At 37.5% G+C, this 18,405-nt stretch overlaps 1 protein-coding gene across 2 annotated transcripts in view; it reads right to left on the reverse strand.

Annotated features, from left to right (window-relative positions):
- Nucleotides 1-421: 421 nt before the first annotated feature.
- The window catches only part of VAPA (VAMP associated protein A), a 51,627-nt gene continuing 33,643 nt past the window's right edge, over nucleotides 422-18,405 (reverse strand). The window contains exons 5-7 of one of the 2 annotated variants that reach the window (XM_049900309.1): nucleotides 12,941-13,075; nucleotides 8,446-8,619; nucleotides 422-1,630 (exon numbers count right to left, since the gene is read on the reverse strand). In XM_049900309.1, the coding sequence (XP_049756266.1) occupies nucleotides 1,472-1,630; nucleotides 8,446-8,619; nucleotides 12,941-13,075 (468 nt within the window). In that variant the 3' untranslated portion in view covers nucleotides 422-1,471. The remainder of the gene's footprint in view (nucleotides 1,631-8,445; nucleotides 8,620-12,940; nucleotides 13,076-18,405) is intronic. The other variant, XM_049900308.1, reaches the window with a different exon arrangement.

The raw sequence follows: 18,405 nt of genomic DNA on the forward strand, positions 1-18,405 counted from the left end.
TCTGTACGCACACAGACCTGGGCCTAACATACTTCACTGCACCACATCAAAGTCCAATTTCACTTTCAGGTGAAAGTGCCCCTTTTATGAAAACCTACACTTATTTTCAAGAATCAGAACTGACTTGTATTAGATTGTACTCAGTTAAAAAACATGTATTTTCTCTGGTTCCAATATTTCTTCTCGTAGTACAAACAGAATAAATGAAAACAGAAGACTAAGTGCAGGAAAGTACCAGACCCTACAATGTTCATCTATACTGAAAATGTGTTTCATGGGGTTAACAGATTTGCAAAGGATGAAGTCATTTTTCACAAAGAAAATCCCCAAAGGTTTTTCCATTACAAATTCCTGTAATGGAAATTTCAGTGTCAAATTGGGCAAGAAAAAAAAACCTACTTTTAACTATTATTGTTTCGAGTATTATGTAAGTATTTAATTCATAAAAATCAAAAATTGATAGGCTGCTTAAAAAGCACTTGACTAGAACAAAGGAAATTATCGTCCTTGAGAAGATAACTAAAATAATCTGATAAGCGTGTGGTAAATTAAGTGCAGTACAGCCAAATGGCATACATATAAACTAAGAGTACAGTACTTTTATTCTGATGGCATGCTTATTTCACATTATCTTGAAGATAAACTGATTATGATCTTTCAAAATACCAAAATTAACTTAAAATTTTATCAATTCTTTTCCAAAATACGATGAGGAATTTTTTTATTGCAAATACTGTAATATCTGAGAGGGTTTCAATGTGAGAAAGAATATGCCTGATAAATTTCAAATTACCATACAGCAGACTCCCTGCTATCCCATCTGATGACACGACGGAGACAGACAAGCTATCGAGCAAGCATCTGTTAACAGTTTTTTTATTTTTTAATGTTAAATACCATGGGACAGGATTGTAAGGATGAAAAACTCGGTCAACAACTGCCTCACAAGGGGTAAGAAAAATTTTGCCATGATATTAGCAACGGTAAAGGAGAAAATTTACACTGTAAGAGGCACCATTTCCCCACAGAATACCTCTTGGCATTTCCTGAATGAGTGGGATTAGCAATCTAAATAAATCATATTTCAAGAGGTAACAGCAACAGATAAAATTTAAAGGGATTATTAAAATAACATTTACAAGACTCTGAACAATTCTTGAACTCTTATTAAAACCACAAAGGAAGAACAATTCTTTATTTATGAATTTCATAAAGGACTGAATGTGCAACTGACACCTGCTATCGATGATCTGGTAATATACAATTTGTCCAGTAGCCGAACAGTTTGTTTTTATTGTGTTTTCTAACCGTAAGAGATCATTAAAGGCAAAGCCTATTATGACGCTGTACACACACACACAAAAAAAAATGGTCACCGTGGACCATACTACCAATGAAATGGTAGGTAAACAAATCTTTTTCTGGTCAAGAGAAAAAAAAAAAAAAAAAATAGCACTCTGCATGCTTCACTCTACAAGATGAATTTTCCTAGAAAGAATCCAATGAAAATGGCTGCAATTACAACAAGAAGCGAAGGAAGAGGACTGGTGACATTATCTCTGAAGGACGCAGCTGAGGTTGATCCTGGTTTATCCAAATGTGCTGCCTTTCTGAGCCTTAAGCCTTCATCCTAGAAAACACAAAAAAATAAAGGAAGTTTTAGAAACAAATATCCCTATACTAAGACTTCTGAATCTTCAGTCAAAACTGGAGCTAAAAAGCTGTACAGAGAACGCCCATCAGTGGTCACCTAAGACTGGACATGGGAAGAGGGACTGACTGGTGACCAGCACGGTGAGACTTCCTGGAGTGATGGAAACGTTCCAAAGCTGCACTGTGGTAAGCGTTTCACAATTCTACGAATTTACTAAGAATCACTGAACTGTACATTTATTACGGGCTACTTTATGGTATGTAAATTATACCCTAATAAAGCTGATTAAAAAAAAAAAAAAAAAACAACTGCAACTGAGAAATATATTCCTAAAAGCCTGGAAAATCAGATATGGCTATACTTACATAGAAAGGAAAAAAAAAATCCCCCTGAAATAAATACAAACCTCGGAGATATTGCAGGTTTGGTTTGAGACCACCACAATCAAATGCATATCACAAAAAAGCAAGTCACACAAAGTATTTGGTATCCCAGTGCATACAAATGTTGTTTACACTACACTGCCGCCTATTAAGCGTGCAACAGCTTTATGTCTAAGAACATATATGCATACCTTAATTTAAAAACTTTATTGCTAAAAATGCTAACCATCATAAGCCCTCGTTTTGCTGGTGGAGGGTCTTGCCTCGATGTTCATGGTTGCTGACTGTAAAGGGTAGTGGCTCATGAAGGCTGGGGTAGCTGTAGCAATTTCTTAAAACAAGACAACAATACGATTTGCCACGTCAACTGACTCTTCCTTTCAGGAAAGATTTCTCTGTAGTATGTGATGCTATTTGATAGCATTTTACCCACAGTAGAACTTCCTTCAAAATGGGAGTCAATCCTCTCAAACCCTGCCTCTGCTTTATCAGCTACCTTTATGTATATTCTAAATCTTCTGCCGTCATTTCAACAATGTTCACAGCATCTTCACTTCAGCAGTACATTTCATCTCAAGAAACCACTTTCTTTCCTCATCCACAAGAAGCAGCTCCTCATCCGCTGAAGTTTTATCATGAGATTGCAGCAATCCAGTCACACCTTCAGGCTCCACTTCTAATTCTTGTTCTCTGGCCGTTTCTACCACATCTGCAGTTGCTCCCTCCACTGAAGTGATCGAAGCCATCAATGAGGGTTGGAATCAACTTCTTCCAAACTCCTGTTAATATTGATATTTTGACCTACTCCCATGAATCAAGAATGTTCTTAATGGCATCTAGAATGGTGAATTCTTTCCAGAAGGTTTTCCATTTACTTTGCCCAGATCCATCAGAGGAATCACTATCTATGGAAGCTGTAAGCCTTACAAAACATATTTCTTAAATAATAAACACTTGAAAGTCAAAATTACTCCTTGATCCATGGGCTGCAGCATGGATGCTGTGTTAGGAGGCACGAAAACAACATTAATCTCCTTGTACATCTCCATCAGAGCTCTTGGGTGACCAGGTGTATTGTCAGTATTTTGAAAGGCATCTTTTTTCTGAGCAGTAGGTCTCAACAATGGGCATAAAATATTCAGTAAACTATATTTTTAAGAGATGTGCTGTCATCCAGGCTTTGTTGTTCCATTTATAGAGTACAGGGAGAGTACATTTAGTGTAAGGGCCCTAGGATTTCCAGAATAGTAAATGAGCACTGTGTTCAACTGAAAGTCTCTAGCTGCGTTAGGCCCTAACAAGACAGCCTGTCCTGTGCAGCCAGGCACTGACTTCTCCTCTCTAGCTATTGAAGTCCTGGATGGCATCATCTTCCAACATAAGGCATCTTCTTCGTCCACACTGGAAATCCGTTGTTGAGTGTGTCCGCCTCCACCCGTCAGCTGGATCTCCCGGATACCCTGCCGCAGCTTCTACAGCAGCACTTGCCGCTTCCCTGGCACTTCCATGCTATGGAGACGGCTTCCTTCCTTAAACCTCATGAACCAACCTCTGCTAACTTCAAACTTTTCTTCTGCAGCTTCCTCCCCTCTCAGCCTTCAGAGAACTGAAGAGAGTTAGGGCCTTGCTCTGGATTAGGCTTTGGCTTGAGGGAATGTTTGGCTGGTTTGTTCTTCTACCCAGACCACTAAAACTTTCTCCGTATCAGCAATAAGGCTGTTTCACTTTCTTAATCATTCGTGTGTTCACTGGAGTAGCACTTTTCATTTCCTTCAAGAAGTTTTCCTTTGCCATTCGCAGCTTGGCTAACTGTTTGGCACAACAGGCCTAGCTTTCAGCCTATCTCGGCTTTCCACATGCCTTCCTCACTAAGCTTAATCATGTCCAGCTTTTGATTTAAAGTGAGAGATGTGCGACTCTTCCTTCACTTTAACACTTAAAGGCCACCGTTAAGGTTATTAATTGGCCTAATTTCAATACTGTTGTGTCTCAGGGAATAAGGAGGCCTGAGGAGAGGGAGAGAGATGGGAGAACAGCTGGTTGGTAGAGCAGTCAGAACACACACAACATTTATCAATTAAGTTTGCCATCGTACACCAGCGTGGTTAGCGGCACGCCAAAACAATTATAATAGTATCAGAGATCACTGATCACAGATCACCATAACAGATATAATAATAATGAAAAAAGATTGAAATATTGCAAGAATTACCAAACTGTGACACAGAGACACTAAATGAACACATGCTGTTAGAAAAATGGTGCCAACAGACTTGCTCGACACAGGGTTGCCACAAACCTTCTATTTGTAAAAAAAAAAAAAAAAAAACAAACGCAGTTATCTACAAAGTTCAATAAGCAAAGCACAATAAAACAACGTATGCCTGTACAATTAAAGAAGAGTTCTGTCCATTCACGCATTTCCAACTTGGCCCACAGGATGTTAGATCAGTTATACTTGCCCTAGCCCCATCAGACATAGATTACCAGGAACAAACCCGTAGTCTGACAGTTAAACCTTGCAAGTGATTAAAAATTAACTCAGTACAACTAGAAAAACCATAGCAGAGGAAGAGTGCAGTGATTTGCCAAAGGAACGGGAATGGGAAAATGTTAACAAGGCAGTGTTTTAATAGGCCCAAAGCAAAGCAGGGCCTTGCGTAAAAGACTCAGCACCAGATATGGACTGCAAAGACGACCCAGAGTCTTGTTCCTGTGGGAATTACCAATTAAGACAGATGTGGAATGTTGTGTACAGAAACCCCTCATCTGAAGCTCTGTACCTGGGTTGGAAATTGAGGCTGCTTCTCTCTGTCAAAGTGACTTAGATCCTCCAGACAAGAGTAGGAAGCTTCATTCTTACTGCTATGGTTTCATGCAGCAAAGTTTCTAACACTCTATGATTTTAGGGGACAAGGTTTTTAAGTAAGAAAGCAGTAGATACTTTACTAACTACAGTATGGCCTTGGGAAAAATGGCTGCTAACTTTGCAGCTGGCTTTAAGCACATCTGTTATACCAGCCTGATTGATGACTGGCAGGGCAGATTTTTACTTCCTTGGCCAGAGCTAGTTTTTATTTTCTCACACTGATTCCTCTAGTGAGCTTATAAATAAACACCACTACAAGACTACTCTGATGGCATACTGTCTTATTTGCACTGTTGGGTTTTCTGGTTTGTTTTGTTTTTTCGTCTTCTGCTATGTAGAGAAAGCAATGGTTCTCAATACCAGCTATACACCTGAAGAACTCTTTAAAAATATAAATGTATACGTCTTATTCCCAGTGGTTCCAGTTCACTAGGTTTGGAGTCACTGTATTTTTTAAAAGCTCACTAGATAATTCAGACGCACAGTCTGAACTATGAACCACAGGGTGAGAGGAATAAAAAGGGGCAGTGATCACACAAGAGCAAGAAAGTCAATCTGGCAACAAATTATGATGGGCCTTATGTGTCAAATGTTAAGGAGTCTAGAACTGATTCTTTAAGCCAGTGGTCTTCAAGGTTCATTTGTTTTGTTTTTTAAGCAGCAGAATCCTTTTTCCAATGGAATCTCACCTAGAACATCAGTATATAGAAAGCAGTCTCCCTTCACCTAGCTTGCTGCCCACTCTTCCTATTTTCCAGCCCTGCCCCATCTGCCATTCTGATCTTTTCCACTTCCCCCTTCCCTGTCAAGAGAGAATAGGTTTTTGAATAAGGCCATTGGGCATCCTAAGGAACATATCTTCCAGGAAAGAATGTAACTATGGAAGTCATGGCATCCTGAAAAAGTCCATGGTGTGTCAGTGTGGGTGTGAAACGAAAATATTTTTTCCACTACCCAGACAGAGTGCCAAGGGCGGACAGCCCAAAGGGGTCTTATAGAATGAGACAGCCAAAGAGGAATTTATAGATCAAGTCAAGATACAGTGCCTTTGTCATTCAGAGTATAGTTCGTATATACATTTAACAGATGTAATAATTAAATATTGGATAAGGTCCCATAAACAAACAAACAGAAACAAACCAAACCCACTGCAGGGGAGTCGATTCCAATTCATGGAGACTCCATGTGTTACAGAGTAGAACTAAACTCCATCGAGTTTTCTCAGCTGTAATCTTTATGGAAGCAGGTCGTCAGAAGCTTTCTTCCGTGGTGTTACTGGGTGGGTTCAAACCACCAACCCTTCAGTTAGTAGCCAAGCCCAAACCATTTGTGCCAACCAGGGACCTACAGGTCCTATAACCAAAAAAAAAAAAATCCCGTTGCCCTTTAGTAAATTCCAACTCATACCGACCCTCCAGAACAGAGTAGAACTGCCTCAAAGGGTTTCCAAGGAACAGCTGGTGGATTTGAACTGCCGACCTTTTGGTTAGCAGCCAAGCTCTTAACTACTGCACCACCAGGGCTCCAAATTTTCTAACAGTCACATTAAAAAAAAGACTTGTAAGTGGCCATCCGAGGCACAACAAGTGGTCTCTATTTACCTGGAGCAACAGAGGAAGGAGTAGAATCAGCAATAACAGGGGGATATGGAATGTGTGGGCTAACTGCCTCCACGAACAACTGCCTCCTTTGCCTTGAGACCAAAAGAACTGGATGATAGCAGGCTACCATTACTAAACATTTTAATCAAAGAATCCAAAGAACACTCCTTATCGAAAGGGGGAATATACAGAACAGAATTTCAAATTCTCATGGACTCTAGGCTTTCTGGAGCCATAGAGGGTGGATGAACTGAAACTACTGCCCTGAGATAATCTTTACACCTTAAACCAAAACTATCCCCGTAAGTCTTCTTAAAACTGAACAATAGTTTAGCTCAACTAGTAAAAAAGGTCTGCCTTACGTACTGTCTTAGTTGTCTAGTGCATCACAGAAATACAAGTGGACACCTCTAACAAAGAGAAATTTATTTCTCACAGTTTAGGAGGCTAGAAGTCCAAATGCAGAGCACCAGCTCTAGGAAAAGTCTTTCTGTCTCTGTCAGCTCTGGAGGAAGGTTCTTGTCTTCTCACCTCCTTCTGCCTAGTTCCTGAGAGATCTCCCTGCAGCCTGGAATCTATCTTACACCATCTGTGCTCACTGGCTTGCTCCTTTTATCTCTTTTATATCTCAAAAAGAGATTTACTCAAGACACACCCTACACTAATCCTATCTCATTAACAAAGACAATCCATTCCCAAATGTGATTATAACCACAAGCACAGAGGTTAAGATTTATAGCACATATTTTGGGGGGATACAATTCAATCCATAATGAGCATTATGCTCTTTTAAGAACTATCTACACGAGATCAAACTGACAACCAAACCAAACCCACTGCCGTTGAGTCAATTCTGACTCACAGCAACCCTACAGGACAGAGAGAACTGCCTCACAGGGTTTCCATGGAGCGACTGGCTGGTGGATTCAAACTGTTGACCTTGTGGTTAGCAGCAAAGCTCTTAACCACTGTGGCACCGGGGCTCCAAATTGACAACAGCAACTGAAAAGATTGGATAAGAACCTCAGACAGCAGTGAGTTCATGTTAATGAGGGAGGAACACTTCAGAAATGGAGGGTAAGAATGGTTACACAACTTTAAGAATGTAATCAATGTAACTAAATTGTACATGTAGAAACTGATGAATTGGCATATGTTTTGCTGTGTATATTCTCAGCAATAAATAAAATCTAGGGGAAAGAAAAAGAAATTAGTAAAACTAATTTTAATAATGTATTTTAGCTAACCCAACATATCCAAACTATTATTTTAATTGTTACAAATTTTAAAAAAGAGCTTTACTTTCTTTTTCTTGTACTAAGTCCTCATAATCAGTATGCATTTTACATTCACAGCACATGTCAATTGGTACATCTACATTTTAAGTGCTCAGCAGCCACACGTGACTAGGGGCCACTGCAGCAGACAGCACCGTTCCAGGCAGGTCAGTATGACCGGGGCACAGAATGTGAAGGATAATACAGGCAATAGGGGAAGCTGGCAATGTCACAGGCCAGGTCACAAATAACTAGGACGTTTGCTAAGAGTAACCTGTAATGCGTTACAATTAAAAAAAAAAAATTAGTAAGAGGTAATAAACTTTGAAATAAGGGTAATAAAACATATTTGGAAACGGACAGTGGTGATGCTTCACAACGTGGTGTGAATGTAATTAATGTCAATGAACTATACATGTAAAATTGATTTAAATGTTTTGTTACACCTCTTTCATCACACACACAAAAAAGGGTAACTTGTAGGCGGTGAGAATCCATGGTAAGATTTTTAGGAAAGTAGGGGTAGAGAGGGCAGGTGAGGACATAATCAAATTAGGGAAATGGAAAAAGAAATGATCAAGGATAAATTTTTTAAATGACTGATAAAATGGACTATTAGTAATTTAATACACTGAATTTTTTCTCAAAGAGCAGAACTTACTATCAGGTGTCGATTTTCTTCGGACAGTTTCATCATTTCTCCCTGAAGTCTTTTACACTCTTCCATGAGTTTCCTTGTCTCAGTATCGTTGAGTGAAACACTATGCGGTTTTGGCATGGGTCCGTCTTGTTTAGACGCATTCAGTGGAGCAGCTTTGCTAGGTTCCATTTCATTCTGTATCATAAAGATATTGGAATGTTTAAACAAACAAAAATTTAAACTCTACATCATGCTCTTCCCCCAAAATTTTTTAAATGATACATTTTGACATTTTTCAATTTATAAGAATTAAAAAAAAAAATACTAAACATTATAGTTGTCCGTGAATCATTTTAAAAGGCCTAAATCCCTGCCAGTAGTTAAGACAGGTCAAGATAAGCAGCCCACTCCCTCCTCTACTCCCAGAGCCTACCCCGTGCACTTACCTCTACCATAGCACTTATCATGTATTCTAAAAATTTACTTCTGACGTTCTCTGCTATAATACTCAAAGGCTGGGAGAGCAAGAGACATTTCGTATCACCCTTTGCCATTTACCCCTAAACCCAGCATTTTGGCCAACTGCAGTTATTTAATCAAAGTATGATGACTGACGGACACCAATCAAAATCCAAATTTGAAGTTTTCAGTGCTGATTCTGCAATCCAAATGAGGTTCTGGGGGAAGGGGTAGTATCATAATCATTCCAATAAAATTAGGACACTACTTAAGAAAAAATATTTAAAAGCAAATCTAACTTCTATTAATGAGAAAAAATAACTGAGAGATATAAATACTGAAGGGTAGATAACGAACACAAACATATAATGGCAGTAAGAGGAAGAGAGTTAAGAAGTCTGTGATCTCTCACTTGAAACAAAAATGAGTCTTTCAAATCATTAATAACACTGCTTTAGTTCATGCAATTCAAGACAGAATCACAGCGATACCACAGACACTTTGAAGCCTATGAGTCCCGAAATGTTATTCTTACCAGCACTTACCCATTTGAAGCTAGTGGCAAAGGCCTGGACGTAAATACCTAGGGCAGTGCCTAAGTATTCCTGAGCCTGCGGTCTAAAGTGCCTCAACAGTCTTCATCCTGGTATTATTTATACCACCAGTATTGGTGAAGTCTTCTTTTTAACTTTAATTAAAATCCGTGCTTCTTAAAAAAAATAACTTTTTAGATAAAAAGATATATGTAACTGCTATATTCTGATATGGAAACCCTGGTGGCGCAGTGGTTAAGGGCTATGGCTGCTAACCAGAGGGTTGGCAATTTGAATCCACCAGGCACTCCTTGGAAACTCTATGGGGCAGTTCTGCTCTGTCCTACAGGGTTACTATGAGTCGGAATCGACTCAGTGGCACTGGGTTTTTTTATATTCTGATATAATAGAATATCTGAATAAATAAGATGCTAAATAGCCACTTATAAAATTCAACTTTTTGACATTCCACCGTACACATTAATAGGATTTAATTATAGACTGCACACCTACCACATCTTTCCAGCTGCTAAATTTACATTAAGCGTAAATAAACTGTTCAAGGACTAACGCTAATATTTCTTGTGAAAGGGTTGTGATTTGATCGTTATGCTTAAATCCATGTAAAATATCAATCATATTATAAGGAGGCTTAAATGCACAAAACTGTATAATTTGACCTGTTCAGCATTTCAATTTTTCCTTCAGAGACTTCACGGTTGTGAAAGCTCACTCCCATTTCCTTCTTTGGGTTTCCCTCTTGCTAGCTTTCTGTCTCTTTCCCTAACCTTCCGATCCCAATTAATCCCACCTCTATCTATTAATAAAAATTGGTCAGATATATTTTGTTCTCCACCAATATTCTTTACTATTCTTTTCCTTAACAGTAATTGGAATTCATTTCAAAATGATTTTTCAAGTGTGCTCGAATTCCATCCAAGTACAAGTCCACCTTCTGAAAATGAGGGTGGCACTTTGCCTTCCTCTGTAAAGAACACAATGGCTGCCAATATAGCAACTGAGGAATCTTTAGATTTTGGTTAAGAATTGGGAAAAAATACCCTAACTCATAACAGTGAGTTGCCTAAAAAATAAAGAGGAGATACACGAGGCCAACAGTGAAGAGAAAAAATTTAAATAAGGAATTATCAAGCTCTTCTCAACTGGCTTTTTATTTTTAAATAAATTCTAGAAATTCCAGAAAACTTAGAATTATGAGGGGGGAGAAGAGGAAATTACCTTGTCTCACCATTCCATGACGTGAACTTCCAATATTTTTATAAGCACATTTTACACAGCTAAGATCAGCATGCATATTACATTTTCACCTTGCTTTATTCCTTATATGTACCTCTTTTAATTATCATTTTAAATGACACAATATGTCATTAAATGTTCTACTTTGTGCCTTACCAGAACTACTTAACCATTTTACTCTTGTTAGACACCTGAGGTAGCTTCCAATTCTGAGATTTTAAATAAACACACCAATGAGTATCTTCTTATGGCAGCAGAATTAGGACTTTTCTTTTTTATTGGAATTTTTCTTAATGCTGTTATGTTGCTTTAACAACAAAAGGGGGAAGAAATGACATAACGAGCTTGTTGGAGCACCAACAGAAGACTACAGTGCAAAGCTGGAAAAGCTTAAACACGCTTCAAGTTACACAGAGTAGGGATACATCATACGCTGTCTAGACCCCCTACAAACCAGTCAACATACAGAACAAATGCAATGAAATCTAATTTATTTATGTAAATTTAAAGTATAAGCATATATAACCTAACTTAGTTGAGAGTTTTAAAAAAAAAAAACTGCCGAGTCCTTCAGGTAGTAACAATCTGAAGAGCCTGATGGAAACACTAAGGCAGGTGTGACTTTAAATATATACTTCCATGCGGGAGCTCCATTACTGAGGTTTGGCTCCCGGAAAACAGTTTGTTCCTTGACAGTTGCTTCACACTGGTCCAGAAAGAGGAGACTGGTTGCTCTGAGAACCATGAAACAAGCAAACTAAAGGGATTCAACATGCTGTGACTCTTGGTGAACTGATGCATACTAAACATACATTAACATTATATTTAACACTGCAACTTACAATAAGCTGAAAGGTCAAGGCAGTGATATCTATAAAGATGAAATAATATAGCATATCTAGTACATTTCCCACTCTAAATTATTTAGCCTATCTGCAGTAATCCCTATCTATGAGTTGAATTTACCTCTGTATTCTTTTTCAGCCACCAACAGAATTTAAATTCCAATATTCCTACTGGAGATAATTAGAGAAAGAGGGAACTAGGAATTGGAAATAGAAAGGAAAAGTTATATATAAGGCAGAGTAGTTTTTTTGCAGTGAAGCCTTGGGAAAGACAAAGAAAGCTGAAGGACAGTAAGTATGGGGCTGTATGTTTGTGACTTTAAGGAAGGGATGAATGTGTAGGGAGAAAAAAAATCCACTGTAGTGGAGGCAATTCTGACTGGCTAAAGCCCAGAGCTACGAAATGACGTTGTCAAGGCCAGCATTAAGACCTTAACCTGTGAGCTGAGAAATGGTATCTAAATACCAAGATCATCCAAAGATTGAGTCCACTCCAAACAACCAATTTACTCTGTTTGTCTAGGACCATGATTCCCAGAAGTAAGTAACTCCAAACTGCAAAATCGAAAAAATACCAGACATGTCAACAGAGGGTCAGATTTTTTTTTTTAAAGTCTCAGTATGCATATTACCTGCAATGTCAAATCACAGAATAAGAAACCTGTTAAAACTGAAGGGTCCCTTAAGTTTCCAGTAAGCAAGAAATGGTAATGGGCATCATACAGCATCCATTCCATCACCCAAGTCACTGTAACTTCACTGATGTGCTGGCATTTCACTTGATGACTGTCACTACACACACACACACACACACACACACACACAAGTATTAATAAGCTCAGTTATGACTTAAAGTCTTCAGGGTTTTAACCACAAATTCTCCTACCCTGGGGCATTGTAAAACCTAACAATTACAGATAAGGAGAGATTACTATATATTTATATTTGATAACAAAACATGTATTAATGATTTCATTTATCTTTTTTTATATAAACATGAGTACTTGCCTGAAAAGCAATGTTTGCCAGCACATACCTTTCCTGCTATACAGGTTATCCTGCTCAAACAAGCTACAAAGTTGCCTAGTGGTTCATTAAAAGGTAATAAATTAGGAAAATCTTTTGGAGTATGCTCCCAAAATCTCAGTGACAGGAAAAAATTAAAAGTTCACCACATGTTCACGCTTACATTTGCCCTGTGCACCACTGACGATTATGCGTTGTTCTCTGTTTTTTATTACAACAGTTTGTTTGCTTGCTTGATTTTTAAGCGCTTTGTGGTTCTATTATAATTGGAAACATAACTGAAAATTTCAATTCCATTTCATATAACACACTCACAGTACCAGGTATCTACATTAACTTTTGTTTTAATCAGTAATACTAGTAAACTCCTAAGTCTGTTAGCTCCTTATGACAAACCTTCTGCTTCTCCTGTTTGAACACACTGAGTCCCCTGAGATCATTCTTCATGTTATAACTGGCAGGTGTTGCAACTGTGCTGTTGATGCTGTTCAATGAGGTGATAGCCGTAGCAGTCCCCGGTGGAGTTATACCCTGAGGTGGCATGGGAAACATTCTCAGATTCACACCCAATTCTGATTTCTTCTGCATGATACTGGGAACGACTAACAAAAAGCATTAGACTCTAGAACATTCACATTTTACTCTATAAAACTGTCTTATACATAAGAAATAATACTAATGAATGATAGCTATATTTAAGGAAAAAAAAGCTTCTGACCTTTTATTTCTCAACAAAATTAGCTATGATCAACTTGTATTAGATTCACTGATTGAATTCATACATATTTTTAAATTATGCTAGCTTCATGGAATCCTAAAATGAGTACCTTCTAACTCCAACTTTGTGGCACTTAATGTTTTTATATACTTGATATCTGAAAAACAAGCATTTTCATGTTTTCTTATCCTTGATAACACTTAATCTGCATACTGATTTTAAGTTAAATAAATTTTTCCATTAATGATGTATAACCCTCTCTTGTACTCAACATCTCCCCAATACAAGACCTAATAAACAAATTAAAAGACTCATAAAACACTGTGATGCGCCATTATCTCCAACGTTCTCTTCCTTTTAACAATCAATCTTGATTAATACAGGTAAAAATAATACTACACAAAAAGATTGGTACAGGCTCTGAAATAACCCAGAACACTGTATATAAGAGAAATGAATAATGCATCCTCTCCCAATCTGTTCTGCACCTTAACAAAAAATAATATATGTTTCATCATATCATGTCTTTGTAATAAGAGACCCCTGAAATTCCCTGTTCTTTACAGCTCTTCAGCCTCCATTAAGACAAATCAATATTTTGAGAAAATGTATCATCATCAAATGTTAGATGGAGAGCATAAATAAGATGCAATACATTCAAGATATTTGGGAAATACCTATTGGAGGCCTCAAAATAAACCAAACTTTTTAAAAAATTGAATATAAAGTGAATATTCAATTAAACAACAGAAATAACAAGTTAATTAAAACCACACTGAATCCTGAAAAAACACTACCACTAAACTGGACATTCAATTTTACAACACAAAGTTAGTAACAGCTAAACAGAGGTCATAATCCAGAGAACCCCATTTTGTAAGATAGTTAAGTCACACTTTAGTACCATCCATCTCCAGCTCCAACTATCAACCAACCACAAAGGGAACATGCTGAATGGCTCTCAACACTAGCAATGAAAACAACTGAAGAATTAATTAAAATATACTTAATCAAAGACTTCTGGTCCCTAGAACTAGGATGACTGTATACTTAATGTGCTTAAGGGCAGTACAAGTTTAAACCTATGAATAATTATTAATACCATCTCCTTTTATTCTAAAATAAAAGGGTTTCTGGGTTCCCTAGGTCACTCTGTCTATGACCCAAATCAGAGAGCTATTACCCAAAAAGAAGCCCACATTATAATAATGGTTTAAATAAATTAGGTTATTTCATCATCCAAAAAAAAAGACTTTCTTAAGCTAAAAATAAAAACAGACTCAACTACTATACTTCTAAAGCTCACACCTTTCTTACCCTACAAGATGGCCACAAAACTTCGTTTTCTTGTTTATATATTCAGTATCAAGGCCCTAAAAAGCATAAAGAAATCAACAAAATAATACCATAACCTCTGCCTACTGTTATCAGAACTGTGTAAATGCCCAGGAAATAAGAGCGTACCTAAAAAGATCAAGATCCTCAAACATACTGTACTTACATAAATGCTACCGGGGGGAGGCTGCAGGGACAGGGTGAAGGAGTAGGGTGGGACTATTAACTTGAAACATTCGATCAACATCACAAAATTGAAGACCTGTTATCTACACCATCTTGAAAAATGGATCAACTGTGATAGCTATTGTGGTAACTGCTTTGGGTATGAATCAAATTTTTCTAAGTTGATAACTAAAGATCATAAATTCTGATGACCAGCTCTTTAAAAGCAGATGTACGAGAGAGCACTAACTCAACATGGACTTCTCTACTGCTCCAAAAACTAAATGAGATTGAATATAAGTACATCTACCATCCAGAGGGAGGGGTGTATTAAATCTTAAATTTTCACCAGCAATTCAGTTCATAGCTAAGACTGAATTGTGCTTAAGTCAACATACTTTTTAACAACATACAATTAATAAACTGAAAAAAAGAATAAAGGGTCAAAAGACCTCAAGGAATTTATTATACCACAATAAAAATTAAAAGCTTTTTAAAATCTATATTACCAACATAATTTCCATTATATTTTTATTAATCTTGCACATTTAGAAATGTATCTTTAAGGGAGTGTCATCTTTAATCAATTTGTATAAATGAGGACCTAGCATCATAGATCACTTTATCAATTTATCTGAAGTAAACTGAAAAACTATTATCTAGGTATCACACTATCCAATAATGCCCTCATTTCCAAAGAAGTTTCAGACTAAACCCAAGATATACACACCAAAAAGAGGATGTTAAGTAATCTTATCTATAAATGCTAGAAAGAAACCACTATTGAAGATACTATGACTTGGATTAGTTTTCTTGGTTCAAAGGTTTAGCTTCATGGGTGTAGCCAGTCAGCTGGCTGGCCTAAAGTTATTTTTAGAGTTTTCGTTCCACCTCCTAGTTCAGTGGGTAGTGCCTGGGGTCTTAAAACCTTGCCAGCAACCACTCAAGATACAACAATTGGTCTCTATTCTCCTGGAAGGGCAGAGGAAGGAGACCCTGGAATCTGAGAACACAATGAACTGCAGGTTTAATTGCCTCCATGACCTACCACCTCCTCTGTCATGAGACCAGAAGAAATGCATGGCCCAGCTACAATTCCTGAACATTTTGATCAAGGATCCAATAGATAGATCCTGATCAAAAGAGAAAAATCAGGAAACAGAACTTCAAATTCACATGGATCCCAGACTTACTGGATCCACTGAGACTGTGGGAATCCCTCAATCTATTGCCTGGAAATAATCTTTAGACCTTGAAACAAAACTATCCCATGAAGCCAACTCAACAAGTTTAGCTCACTTAATAAAGAACATTTGCCTAAAGCACTATGCTCTTATAAAAGACGACACAAGTGTAAACTGACAACAGTTCCTCTGAAGCACAGATGAGACCTTTAAAGGGCAGAGTCTAAATTAATGGTGATATAACAATACAGATAGAACAGTGGGCCAATGTGAAATATGTAATCAATGTCAATGAACTGCACATGTAGAAACTGTGAAAAGACATAAATGTTTGGCTGTACATAATACTGCCACAAAAAAAAGATATTATGATTTTAAAGCATTTTTATCAACTTCATCTGCAAATCATACTGAACTGGAAACACATGACAGAATTATCCATAGGGTCTTATTGCCACAGGAATGAAGCATTATGGAAGAGATGTTTCATATGTATTTTTACATAGATATAAAAGGTTAAGCCTTGTTACAATAAAAAAAAACAAGAAAAAACAAAAATTTTATATATGTTTTGTTCCATGATAAAAGCTTCAGATTTGGCACTCTGAGGTTTCGTACCTTCCACAAAGGATAGGATACAACATTAAATTAATGACTTGACGGAAAGTCACATAATCAACTAAACCCAGGTGGAACTGGGTCTGCTGTCAGATTGCAATGAATTTAAAACATTTCTCGATAATTAACATTTCTTGAAGAGTCTGCAGGTTAACAGCACCACAAGAATGGGTTTAGGCAGGAACGGTCAGTGTCCCCCAAAGTGTATTTTACAGAAAAACAGATATTCCATGAGAAGTTAACGGTGTTACATTAAATAAAAAAAGAAATACTTGGTCAAACATAGTTCTCTCAGTCTTCTTTACTGTAGGTCTTTACTGTAGGCTTTCTTCATTGTAGATCAAATAAGCCACATGAAACATGGTATTGTAGTATTTTTCGAAAATCATTTAACCACAGAACTCTTCCAAATCTAATACCCTTTGGGAAACACTGCCTTATAAAAACATAGCTGTGTTTCAGCCTCCTCTTTTTAACATACACATTCATCAATTAAGGCCACCTCTAGATTGCGTACGATGCAGATGTAGATGCGTTTCTGCACGCTTCAATTACATAAATTTGAAATGATGATATAATGAAATATTAAAACGTCTCACTTTGTATGAACAACTTAAAATGTGAACTCCAAACACTTAAAAATATCCATCAAGAATCGTAACTGCAAAGCTAGTGAGCCCTGTGAACCAAAAGCCACGTTTATCATATTGCTACATGGCAACAAACCCTTTAGCTGTTTCAGAGGTACTGCCCATCCTTGTCAGGACAGGCGTTGGATTGTGTAGGTTTTGAATTAGCCAAGATCTTCAAGAACATATCTCAAGCATAAAATGTAATCGCTACCACAAGAAATAAAAGAATAAGCATCATCCTTTGTGCTGCTGACACAACTTATCATTAAAACTTTACCGTTTGAAGAAATGCCTTCGAATGACAACTGGACCTGAACTCTTAATCCTGGCCAAGAGAATTGGCTTGATAGGAATTCTGACACAGTTAAAAACTGGTATCTTGCCCCTAAAAGAAACTATAGCTTCTCGAAGAAATGGCTGATTCCAGGTTTGGGCCTAGAAAAAATCTTACCATATTAGGTTACAAGAAAGTTATCAAAGACTAAAGGTAAAAAAAACTCAGGAACCAACTTGAAGAGGCTCCTGACAGGCAGTCAGAGCACCAATAAGGATAATAACTGCAAGGAGTTGAAACACAAATATGTTTAAATCCATTTTAAGTTTATAATATTACCGAAGGGAGGAAGAGGAGGAAAAGGAGAAAGGAAAAGTGATTGTATATCTATCATCAGAGGGATACTTCTGAACTAACGCATTTCTTAAAAACCCGTAACCAAGCGTCAAAAAGCTCAGGCATTTTTCCTGCTTTTATAAACTCTATCGCTGAATAAACAAATATTAGTTGAGGGAAATTTTCTCTTTATAGAAATATCTTAGCTAATAAATGAAGTAGGAATAACAGAATATCACCATTATGCAAATGAAAATGAATTAATGGAACTAGATTGATTTTCTCCATCTCTCAGCATACTGACATTTTGAGCCTGGTAACTGTTATGGAGAGCTGCCCTCTGCATTGTAGGATGTTTAATAGCATCCCAGGCCTCTACCAACTAAATGTCAGTAGCGTTCCCACATGCCCACACCCACCCTCACCCCCTCAGCTATTACTACCAAAAATGTCTCCAGACATTGCCGATGTCCCCGGTGGGGGGGGGGGGGGGGGCGGCGGAGATCACCCCTGGTTAAGAATCATTCATCTAGACATTGTGCCTTCAGTGATTTCTGGCTTAACTCCCCCCCACCAAAAGAAGATACGTGTTTCCTTGA

Source organism: Elephas maximus, chromosome 11, assembly GCF_024166365.1.
Source record: "Elephas maximus indicus isolate mEleMax1 chromosome 11, mEleMax1 primary haplotype, whole genome shotgun sequence".
In the NCBI taxonomy this organism is placed as follows: Eukaryota; Metazoa; Chordata; class Mammalia; order Proboscidea; family Elephantidae; genus Elephas; species Elephas maximus.